The sequence below is a fragment of the Callithrix jacchus genome, chromosome 7 (genome assembly GCF_049354715.1).
Source record: "Callithrix jacchus isolate 240 chromosome 7, calJac240_pri, whole genome shotgun sequence".
Classification (NCBI taxonomy): Eukaryota; Metazoa; Chordata; class Mammalia; order Primates; family Cebidae; genus Callithrix; species Callithrix jacchus.
In genome coordinates this window covers 80,637,375-80,648,222 of record NC_133508.1, presented here as the reverse complement: position 1 = coordinate 80,648,222, position 10,848 = coordinate 80,637,375, and the positions used below count along the sequence as shown (strand labels likewise).

General features: G+C 54.0%; 2 protein-coding genes across 7 annotated transcripts; both read right to left on the bottom strand.

Moving 5' to 3' along the window:
• Positions 1 to 534: 534 nt before the first annotated feature.
• Positions 535 to 3,850, bottom strand: ATP6V0B (ATPase H+ transporting V0 subunit b). 3 transcript variants are annotated; one of them, XM_008990426.4, is made up of 8 exons: positions 3,151 to 3,850; positions 2,905 to 2,953; positions 2,591 to 2,674; positions 2,394 to 2,471; positions 2,114 to 2,183; positions 1,968 to 2,019; positions 1,577 to 1,767; positions 535 to 848 (listed from the first exon to the last, which is right to left on the bottom strand). In XM_008990426.4, the coding sequence occupies exons 1-8, from the start codon at positions 3,737 to 3,739 to the stop codon at positions 822 to 824; spliced, it is 1,140 nt and encodes a 379-aa protein (XP_008988674.1). In that variant the 5' UTR covers positions 3,740 to 3,850; the 3' UTR covers positions 535 to 821. The 3 variants fall into 3 exon arrangements, with proteins under 3 accessions (XP_008988674.1, XP_003735972.1, XP_008988675.1); XM_003735924.5 differs by having other exon boundaries at positions 3,673 to 3,850; XM_008990427.4 differs by lacking the exon at positions 535 to 848 and having other exon boundaries at positions 1,311 to 1,767; positions 3,673 to 3,850.
• Positions 3,851 to 5,397: 1,547 nt separating this feature from the next.
• DPH2 (diphthamide biosynthesis 2) lies at positions 5,398 to 8,780 on the bottom strand. Of its 4 annotated transcripts, none has more exons than XM_003735923.7 (6): positions 8,445 to 8,780; positions 8,064 to 8,176; positions 7,578 to 7,801; positions 6,699 to 7,382; positions 6,438 to 6,614; positions 5,398 to 6,357 (listed from the first exon to the last, which is right to left on the bottom strand). In XM_003735923.7, exons 1-6 carry the CDS (start codon positions 8,589 to 8,591, stop codon positions 6,233 to 6,235), a joined length of 1,470 nt encoding a protein of 489 aa, XP_003735971.2. In that variant the 5' UTR covers positions 8,592 to 8,780; the 3' UTR covers positions 5,398 to 6,232. The 4 variants fall into 4 exon arrangements, with proteins under 4 accessions (XP_003735971.2, XP_078187625.1, XP_035107061.1 ...); XM_078331499.1 differs by having other exon boundaries at positions 8,497 to 8,780; XM_035251170.3 differs by lacking the exon at positions 7,578 to 7,801.
• Positions 8,781 to 10,848: the final 2,068 nt, after the last annotated feature.

Sequence of the window (10,848 nt, the reverse complement as noted above, 5' to 3'; positions counted from 1 at the left end):
GTGGGCTGGAGGTGGCTGGGGCTTCTAGGGTAACAGGAAACAGGGTAAAGGAAGGAGAAAACAAGATTGGACAGGGTCAGGAGGAGCTCCCTAGGGCCCTGGAACAAAGATCAGAGTAGAGGTTACTGGGAGGGGATACTGCTGGGACTGGACTATCCCTCGGGGCAGAGGCCACTGCCTGGGCTCCAGGCCTCACAGACGGAGATGATGATGCCCCAGTGTACAGCCAGGTAAGTAGACGTAGTCAGACAACTCGGGCATGGTGGTCACTTAGATCGCTAAGCAAAGGAGTCACAGGCACAGACACACCCAAGGGCCCATATCTGCACACTCCCTCATCCCCTCAACAAGGATGTTTGGGGGCTACGGAGTCCTCTGCCCAGCACCCTTACCTCCCTACCTAGGAGCCAGCTTTGTGCAGATCAGAGGTGTGCAGTCAGAAAGCTGACAAGGGATTGGCATGAGGCTGAGGCGTACAGGCCCCTTTACCATTCCTTTGTGAATAGTGGCGCAAGAGGACAACAGAAGCGGCACTGACCCAGACAAATACCAAGTTTATTTCACAAACACTAGGACAATGGGTTTGGGGAAGAGATGGGGGACACAGGTGCGCAGCTGCACGAGTCATCAGCAACAGCCTGCTCCCCGCACTGAGGACTCAGCCTGGACTGCAGTGCCTCCAAGTCAACAGGCAGCAAGAGGTGAGTGCAGGGAGGGCCCTGAACACCAAGCCTCTGAAAGGCTAAGGGATACAGCTCCAGCTGTCCCAGTTAAACCAGCAATAAATAAGAGTGAGGCACGGCCCCACACACACGTATCGTCTAGTCACCCATCTTCACTCTGGAGGTCTGCAAAAGAAGAACAGGAGAAATCAGGCAGGGACAGAGGAATAGGTAAGGCAGTGACAAATGACAGAAGATTTAGACCTAGCACATGGTTGGATGGACAGACCACAAGAGATGTATGACTAACCAGGAGGGACACACTGTGACAGACAACCACAGAGTTAGGCTGTGGGACAGACAGATGGAGAGAAGTGATGTATGGATAAAGACAGTCACTAAGAGTCAACCCAGTCAAGCAGCCACAGTCACACTCAAACCCTCAGGCTGATCCTTAGTCACAAACTCACACTGTCAGCCTAGACACACACAATTTAAACAATGCTGTCCTACTGACAGGCATGTCACAGAGATACCCATAGCTCCGAGAGACGGTCAAACACACCATGACAGACTGATATAGATGGACAAAATCCCATTCTAGTCTAGATCACAAATACAGACAGGAGAATGAAGAGCATGAAAGAACAGAAAGAGGGAGAGACTAAGTGAGAGCTATACAGATACAAAGCATTGAGTGGGGGGAAACAGAGCTGTTGTCAGTGACACCAAATCAGAGCCAAAAATCGAGAGCCCCTGTAGGAGAAAACCAGAAGATGGAAATGAGGAGGTGGAAGCTGTTTGGGGGAATCTATAGTTATAGGTAGAGAAGGAGAACACTTCAGCTTCTCCAGAAGGAGGGTGAGGCTAGGTTGGGGACAAGGAAACAGAAGCTCCCCAAGGGGATTCAGCACCTGAAGAATTGCGACGATGACCCCAAAGAGGCCAATGGCACTGCCAAAGATCTCCACGATGAGAATCTTTACAAAGAGGCTGGGGTTCTGAGCATCGGCCAGGGCAGCCCCACTGCCCACGATGCCCACGCAGACTCCACAGAAGAGGTTAGACAGGCCTACGGTGAGGCCAGCCCCAAACATGGAGTAGCCTGGGAGGATAGAGAGGAGTACAGTGAGGCTGAGCCAGGAATGGGGGCGATATGGGCTAATGGGGCTAATCCCCATCCCCACTCTGCAAAGCAGGCCAAAGTAGGTAACAGAATATTAAAATGAGGCTCCAAGCTGGGAGAGGGGAAGGGAAACAGGCATGAAGCCTCAGAATTTTGCCTTCATATGCCCATACACCCACCTGCATGGTAGTTCCGATGGCCTATGGCCTTGGGGTCCGTGGCACTGAAAGGCTGAGGGAATAAGAAAAGTAATCAGAATCCAATCTCTAAGCAATGTGTAGAACACACCGGAATGGATTCCTGCCCCCACCGTGGCCTTCCATACCTCAGCCATGTTGCTAATGACAATTGCCATGATGATGCCATAGATGGCCACAGCCTCACAGAATATGATGCTGGTCGTGGTAGAGGTTAGGGGTAGGGAGTGGAAAAGAGAAAGAGATGAGAAAGAAACCATCCTTCTTGCCCAGAAAGTCCCCAGCAACCTTTCCCCACTAACATCCCATCCCACCAGGAGGCTTGTCAGAAGCAGTATGTCAGATCAAACACACAGGCAGCGCCAACACAGCTGGTTCTGACAGACATCCACAGACGCTTACAATTACCTGACCAGGTTCTTGGTCTTAATCCTGGGGGCCTTCACCCCTCCCCCAATGATGGAGGAGCCGGTAATATAGATGCCCCTGGTGGAAGGATAAAAAAACTGATGAGCAGAGCCCAAGCTGTCACTGCCCCCAGTATAACTAAGAGCCCACCTGCCATGACTCAGCTCCTGCCCCGAGTCCACCACCCCAGTACTCACCAGGCTGCCCCAACCACAGACAGGGAGATAGCTAGGCCAATGCCGAGGTTGGACCACATGAAGGGCGAAGTCTCCGTCAGGAACCTGTTATGGAGGCAGAGAAGGCAGCAATTCTGCCCTTGCAGGGCAGTGGGGCACAAAATCTTAGCCCCCCAACCCTCCTTGACCCCACCAGTTCCACATGCAACAAGGGACTGCATATTTCCAAAGTCCATGTCCCAGGCAGTCGGTGGTGTGTAAGGGCTGGGACCAGAGGAGAGGAGAAGCTGCAGGGAAGAAGCTCTAAGGGGAATCCTGCCCCTGCCCTCCCTTACCATGCCACATCAAAGCGGAAGCCCAAGTCAAAAATGGTGTAGCAGATTCCTGCAGCAGTGAGAAAAAAAGGGGGTACGGGCTGCTTTGTAGAAAGAAGTTCCTCAACCTAAAGAAGTAGCTACCTCCCTGAAGGGCCACCTCCCTGAAGGGAAGTCCTCAGGCTGCCCCCCAGGTGACAGTACAGCTGTCTAGATAGATTCCTCTGCTTAGGCCTCCATTTTCTGCCACTCCCTCAGTAACACCACCTTCCAGACCAAGCTCCTGCGCAGGCACAGTCGCCACCCGTAGGCCTGAATCCGAAGCAGGACGGAGGGAACAAGCGCTCCAGCCAGGCCCAGCCAGATCTTGCCGGCCCAGTCCGTTCCGCTGTTTACTCAACAAGCCGTGGGTGGGGGAGGGCAAAGCGACCGGGAAAAGAGGAACCAGAGCAGCCGGCTTGTGACCAAGCGGGCCGGTCAGGCGCAAGAAAGGGGGGACCGCAGTGAGACGTGGGGGCGGGGGAAACAGCGATAGTGGCAGGAAGGGGGAGTGCTGCCCTCGCGGCCCCCACCTGCTCGCGCCCCTTCTCAAGCAGCTGGAGATCCGAGTTTCCTTTGTCGGGGTCAGAGACACTCGCAGGCGCGCGTCCCAGAGCCCGGGGTGAAAAGTGAGCAGGGGCCCAGTATTCCCCGCCAGGTACTTTCCCGCTGGGCTCCAGCCGGGCCAGTTCGGCCGCGATGCTGCCCCCGCCCGCCATGCTGCCCCCGCCCGCCAGGGCCCGGCCTCACCCACGACCAGCGCGCAGGCCCAGAAGGCCACGAAGACTCCGGAGTAGAGCAGCGCTAGCCCCGTCATGGCGGCGACGACGGCGGGGGTCGGAACGGTGGGGCCGGAGCTACAAACGCGTCCCAGCGTCCACCGTCCGCCCCGCAGTCTGTCCGCCCGCCCCGCAGCGTCACCTGACTCGCCGGCGTCACGTGACCCCACGCCGGTTCCCCGCGCAGCGCCGCCGCAGGTCTAGAACGAGGCAACGCCGCAACCGCAGGCGCTGGGGATTGTGGTGGTTGTAGTCCCGCGTCTCGGTGGAGGCTCGGGCGCCCTCCTCACTAAGAACTTCGATATCTATCCGGTCCTTCTCGAGTCTCCACTTCGCCCTGCCAGCCGTTTTATTTCGAGCCTGCTCGCGGGCCCCTAAGACCTCCCCTCTGGCCACCATGCGTCCTAGCCAGCGGCGGGCGGCGCCGCGCTTGCCCTCTGCTTCATCTTGCTCACGCCGTCTCTCCGCCCCAGCGCGCCTCTTGGCGCCCGTTTCGCTGCCTGGCTAACATCTGCCGTCCTCCGAAATAGTCCTGCCGGCAGGCCTTCCCTAACCCAGTGGCAGGGAAGCGCGCCTGCTGGGTTTCCGCGATGTCCTGGTGATGCTTATTAAGCTTCAGTAAGATGTCATTGCCTGTCGAAATGTCCTGATGGCTTCCATTTCATTCAGAAGAAAAGCCAAAGTCCTCACAACGGCCTGCTAGGCTCCCCACGCCCCTCAGCTGACTTCATCTTCTAATACTCCCCCACTAAATCTCTCCTCTGGCTGCACTGCCCTCCTTGCTATTTTCTTGAACCTGCCAGCCATACCCCCACCTCACTGCCTTTGCAGTTGCTCCCTCTGCTTCTCCTATCCATGCGGCTCATCCTGTAACTTCCCTTTAGTTTTTGCTCACCTTCTTGAAAAGGCCTTCCCTGACCATTCTGTTTAATATTGCAACGCCCCCCCCCCCACCTCCCTTAAACGCTCCTCTGCTTCCCAGCTTTACATTTCTCATGGTACTTACTGATCACCATTTGGCATACTAAGTATTTTGTTTGTCCAGCTCATCCTGGAAGAGTGTAAGCACCATGGCTTTTGTATCGCTCACTGCTGTATTTCCAGTGCCTGGCACAGTGTGTCCTCAGTACCTATCTGTAGAATACATGATTGATGCCCACTTTGCCCAGGTTACCTTAAGTCAGTTTACAGTTCTGCCTCCCCCATTAGATTAGGCATTCCCTGAGGGCAGGGACCACATGTCCATTGTTTACTTTCAGTAACCTGGACAATGCCACTGTGACAAGATTCTCAACAAATGTGGGAAGAAGAGGTGAGTCTTTTCATTTCACTCCTCTCCACCTTGAGCATCCATCAATCCCACTTGCTTGAAGCAGCCGCCATGTTGGTTCATGTCTGTATTTAAGCCCAAATGTCTTTTTTCATTCTTCTCCTGACAACAGTTTTTTTCCTCCACAAGATCCAGCTTAGGTGTTATGCCCTCTGGGAAGCCTCCTCTCAGTCCTTGTCAGGTACCTCCTGTGGGATCCAGCTGTCCCTGAGGCTTCCCTCCTCAGATAGGACTGTTTCACTGTGTGCTGACTGCATATTTAACTCTTTCCAAGTATACTGGAAAGGAATCTGGTTAAATACAATTAACATCTACATCCCAGGACTTGTGCAGGACCTATAGTATTTCATGAGTGAAAAAGAAACATAAAGAGAAAAGGTATCTGGTTTATTCAGATTTCTGTGATCTCCCTGAGAAATAAATCAGAGTCATCAATATAGACCAACACTGTCCAACAAACAGAACTTTCTGCCACAATGGCATATCCTGTAGCTGCACTGTCCCCTCATGTGGCTATCTGAACACTCAAATGACTAATGTGACTGAGAAACAGCTTTTCATCTTAATTAGCTTAAGTTTAGCCACATGTATTTAGTGGCTACTGTACTAGACAGTGCAGGTCTAGTTAGACCAGTGGTTCTCAATTGAGGGCAGTTCTGTCCCCACAGGGAACATTTGCCAATGTCTGGAGACATTTTTGGTTGTCACAGTTGGGGGAGTGCTGCTGTCTAGTGGGCAGAGGCCAGGGATGCTGTTCAGCACCCTACCATACGCTGGACAGGCCCCATAACAAAGTATTATCCGGCCCCAAATGTCAACAGTACGAGTTGGAGAAACCCTGGTCTAGACTGTCTAGCAATTGCCTTTTGACAAGGGCAGACCCTCAACTACAGACCAGGAACTGGGATTGGCCAAAGGTCCTGGGCTGCTCTCAGGAAGACAGATGGGTCCAGGGGCCTCAGGGAAAGCCCTAAGCGCTTTATTCCACCAAACAATAAGCATTTACTGAGCATGTGCTGAGCTTGTGCCAGTGCCAGGACAGGACAGAGATGGATCCTATCCTCAGTGAAGGGCTGCCTGCTCTCCCTCCTTCCAGGGTCCTTCAAGGATCCTGGCAGGGGGATGGGAGGTTGGTGCAGGGAGCACTAAAGGTTCTAGCAGCCATTTGTAAGTCCATCTGTGTCTCCAATCCCATGTGGTATCAGCTGTTTCCCTCATCCTCATAGGCGATGGCAATCCCTCGTCTTCCACTCACAGCTTCTGTCACAGGCATCTGACCCAGGCGGGGCTCCAGTCCTTGCCAGCTCCGGGAACTAAGGAACGAGGCTGTAGAGGGAAGGGGCTCAGTCTGGATGCACTGCATCTGGAGAAAGAGTTCAGCTGGGGGTGGAGACTCACACATTTACCTGCAGGACTGCTCTCAGCCAGCTCCAGCTGGGGCCGTGGGGTCACGGCCAAGCTTCCAGGATCATTTGATGACTTCCAGTCAGGTGGGGGTCGGAGCTCTCCAGTAATAAGTGACACATCCGGGGTTTCCCACAGCTCTGACTCAGGTGGTGGGAGAGGCACGTGGAAGGGAGAGCCTGAAAGGGAAGACGAAAGAAAATCCATACTCGCCCCAACTCCATGCCCCAGGTTCCCAGCTTAGGCAATGCCCCACTACTCACCAGGCAACAAGTCCGCGTAATGTGTGAGGTAGGGAGCCAGGCCTGGAGGTGGCCAGGCAGGGTTGCAGGAAGCTTCCAGCTCACACGGTGCCAGTATAGGCCGGAAGAAGCTACCAGAAAGCTGGGGGGATAGAGCACCCAGAGGACACGCTAATAGCACAAAGACATCCATCTCAGGAAAGTTGGCAAGCTTAGCAGGGGTGGGCCGCCCCAGGGCCAACACATAGCTACGCTTGCCAGCAGCCCGAGTCAGGTTCCGCAAGTAGGCCAGTGCCTCACGGTGCTGGGCCACACCCAGCGTGCCTGCCAGCAGCCCCACCACGCGGGCATCTCTGGCCCTCTCTACCAGATATTGTCTTCGTGCCCTTAGCCGTCCAGCCCGGGCACCCTCATCCTGAGTCTTCCCTGTATCTGGGCAGCAGGAGGAGAAGGGTCGACCTGCTGCCCATCCCAAGAGCAGCCGACTCAGGTCAGGGTCAAGGTCCAGGTCAGGGCTGGCCTCAGAGCCCCCCACATAGAAGGCACCATACTCTTCTAGACGCCTCCCTGGGGCAAGGGGGAAGCGGCGCCCAAAACGCTCCAGGGGCTTAGGCTCTGGACTCAGGGACCCCACTGGTAGGGGAAAAGCTGGGCTGGAGACTAGCAGGTCCAGGTACCGCGGGCGCAGGAGAGTAGCCAAGGCCTCTGGAAGAGAAGGAGGTAGTGTGGAGGTTGGAGCCTGGCAAAGTAGGACTCCCTCATCCCCAGGAGATTAAATATGACCCAGTAGGCTAGGACCAAGCCCATATCAAGAGCTCTATGGAGGTATATGGAAATGGGGAAATTAAGGCATAAAGCAGTTGGCTCACCCTTTATGCATACACAGGCAAAACCCCTTACCCAGGGCATGGGCACAGGCCGGCTCACTCAGCAGCACCACAGGCGCTTTGGGATCTGGATTCTGGGCCTCAAAGGCCTTGACACAGAGCTCCAAGGCCACAGAACGATGACCAAGGACGAAGGTGACGGGCAGTGGACGGGCTGGGGGGCTTAAGCAGGCAGGGCCAAAATGTATGAGAGCCTGAGCTCCAGCTTGCTCAGCACCCAGTACATCCACACAGCAGCTGCAGGGGAGATAGCATCAGTGAAACGGGGTCTCTTCTGGAGGTGAGTTGCTGTTGTCAGTGTATAAAATGTGGTCAATGTATAAAATGGTTTCATAAAAGGAAGACATTGTCAATGAAGGGAGCTACTAGCATCAAGAGGGGAGTCATTACCATTATCACCAAGGAGAAACACCACCATTGAAGGCAAACGCTGTCATAGAGGTAAAACCCCAAAAGCCCTGGGTCCCCAGGCCTGGCCCACCTTAGGCCAAGTTCACACCTGTCGTAGGCTGTGTCCCCCAGAATGAACATCTTTGACCCTGTAGTCTCCTCCAATCGTGCAGCCACAGCCACAGCATCTCCCAATAGCTGGTCAGGGAACTGCAAGGCAACCTATAAGCATAAACCATGAAGTCAGGGACAGCCACTCTCCCACCGAGGACCTCTTTAAAGGCAATCTTCTGGGAGCTCCTACTGAACCTTCAACGCTCCTGGTCCCAGAGGGGCATTCTGCCCTACGGTGGAAGGGAGCGGTGGTCAACGTGCTGCGGACAAACCGATTTCCCCACCCCCTTACCCTCACAAAATCCCCCAAGATCCGGATCCTCTTGACGACCCATCCCCACAGAGGCGAACCACCCTTCCCTAAGTCTGTCCTCACTCGTTCACATCCCAGATCGCGGACAAATCCAGCGACCCGCTCCAGCTCGTACACTTGGTCCAGGTCCGGGAGAGGAGTGAGCAGTCCTGGCACCCCGGCCTCTCGCTGCAGCGCCGCCTCGGCAGGGCTGCTAAACGTCGACTCCATGAAGCACAGCTTGGGTGGTCAGATGCAGCGGGGACCTCCCTGGGTCAGCTACGGGGCCCGCGTCCTCAAGAGCAGCACTTAGTGGGTCAGAATCGCCTTGTGGAGGTAGGGGGAATCACGGTCGGCCTTCAGCCGGTGGCCATCCCCTTCAGCCATCCTAGCTCCAGTTTCCCCGCTACACGCGGGACTACCGGGGAGGTTACTTCCGGGTTTTAGAGGCGTGGCTGATAGTGATTTTACCAATCCTAAATCAGCACGGCTCCCGCCCTCCAATCCTGGCCATCAAGCCCCGCACAGAGAACCAAGGTTCTGCCTGAATCCCAGTCAGCCGGAAGTGTCTCGAGGAAGGCGCGGAGCCTTGTGGGCATTGTAGTTCCTTTGGCACTCCTCTCGGGCGCTGGGAGTCCAACTGCTCAGCCCACCCGCGGTCCTCAGGAACACTGACTTCACCGTTAAGCATTTATCCTCTGGTTAGTATCATTTAATATTTTTTTCTTTCTTCCTTCCCTTTTTTTTTTTTTTATTTGAGACGGAGTTTCGCTGTTGTTACCCAGACTGGAGTGCAGTGGCACAATCTCGGTTCACCGCAACCTCCGTCTCCTGGGTTCAGGCAATTCTCCTGCCTCAGCCTGCCGAGTAGCTGGGACTACAGGCGCGCGCCACCATGCCCAGCTAATTTTCTATTTTTAGTAGAGACGGGGTTTCACCTTGTTGACCAGGATGATCTCGATCTCTTGACCTCGTGATCCACCCGCCTCGGCCTCCCAAAGTGCTGGGATTATAGGCATGAGCCACCGCGCCCGGCCTCTTCCTTTATCTCTCTTTTTTTTAAGACAGGTCTTGCTGTTACCCGGACTGAAGTGCAGTGGCACGATCTCGACAACCTTTGCCTCCTGGGCTGAAGCCATCCTCCCACCTCAGCCTCCAGAGTAGCTGAGACTACAGGTGCGCGCCACCACATGCAGCTAATTTTTGTATTTTTTTTCAGAGACAGGTTTTCGCCAGGTTGCTCAAGCTGGTCACAAACTCCTGAGCTCAAGCAATCGACTTACCTCGGCCTCCCAAATGCTGAGATTACAGGCATGAGCCATCGTTCCCAGCTTCACTGCATAATTTTAAACTTGGTGCTGACCTGCTCAGGTTTGAATGTTGTGCTTGGTCACTTGCTACTGAGTATCTTAGGAATGTCTCTATGCCCATTTCCTTATCTGCAGAATGGGGAGTTGTGACAATAGTGCCTCCTAATAAGATTGTTGTGAGGGTCAAATTAATTTATATACAAAACTTTACAGCTTAGTTCTTTGGATATCACATGCAGTGAAAGCATTTGCTACTTAATCAGCCAAATACTGAGCACTTACTGTACATTAAGCACTTCATTTTTAACAGTTTATACTGTTTAGAGTAATAATTATCCGGAGTGGTACCAGGACATGACTGGCACATCCTCCGGTCATAGGAGATGCTCTGCACAGCTCCAGCCATCTTCAAACACTGCTTCTCCCCAGCAATGCCCCTTGTGCATAACACATAGAGCTCTACCCTTCAGCCCCTCACATCCCCTCTATTCCCCATGTTTACTCATGTGTAAACACCCCCACATGCACCATCACTTGAAATGCCCTCCTTACATACTTTTGTCAGATAAGGAAACTGAGGTTCAAAGAGACTACTTGTGTAATAAAACACTAATTCAGGGCCACAACCAGCATAGAATCCAGATCTACTGAGCGGGATGAATGTGGGAGTAACCAATTCCCCTATCACCTACAAAGAGATTCAAAGCTCATGGGTGAGAGTGGGGGAAAACTCAGTCCTGCTCTTCAGAGCTTACTGAGAAACCCGGGGTAGCTGAGAGGCAACCCAGGTGAAACTATAGCTGAGGAGACAAAGTGAGGTAATCCTGCTAAGGAGGAAAACAAGAGCTGATCAGGAGCTGTCCGTGGTGCTGACCGATCCCGGACCATCCTGTGCTGGAGGTCCCGTGTACGTGGGGAGCGGTGGACACATGGACACTAGGTTCTCCTTTCCTCTTTCCTCCTCTGGGGCTCAGATATCTTCTCTCCCTCACCTCCCTGCCACCGCCCCCCGCTCCGAACACACACACACACACTCAGCCCCTTTCTATAGCCCTCCTCAACCACATGCAAGTTCAATGTTGTATTAACTCCACACCAGAAACCCATCCTGGAAATCAAGACTCCACTCCATTTCTTCCCTCCCAAATGGACCCAGCCCTACCCCACTTGCAGCCCAA

Bases quoted from the DNA above. Each gene is read 5' to 3' on its own strand.
- ATP6V0B (XM_008990426.4), bottom strand. From the start codon at position 3,739: ATGACGGGGCTAGCGCTGCTCTACTCCGGAGTCTTCGTGGCCTTCTGG. The intron at 2,020-2,113 runs GTATGGAAGGCC...TTATTCCCTCAG, and splicing joins TCATTAGCAACATGGCTGAG to CCTTTCAGTGCCACGGACCC. The intron at 1,768-1,967 runs GTGGGTGTATGG...CTATCCTCCCAG, and splicing joins CCATCGGAACTACCATGCAG to GCTACTCCATGTTTGGGGCT.
- DPH2 (XM_003735923.7), bottom strand. From the start codon at position 8,591: ATGGAGTCGACGTTTAGCAGCCCTGCCGAGGCGGCGCTGCAGCGAGAG. The intron at 7,802-8,063 runs GTGTGAACTTGG...TCTCCCCTGCAG, and splicing joins GGGGACACAGCCTACGACAG to CTGCTGTGTGGATGTACTGG. The intron at 7,383-7,577 runs GTAAGGGGTTTT...CTTCTCTTCCAG, and splicing joins GGCCTGTGCCCATGCCCTGG to AGGCCTTGGCTACTCTCCTG.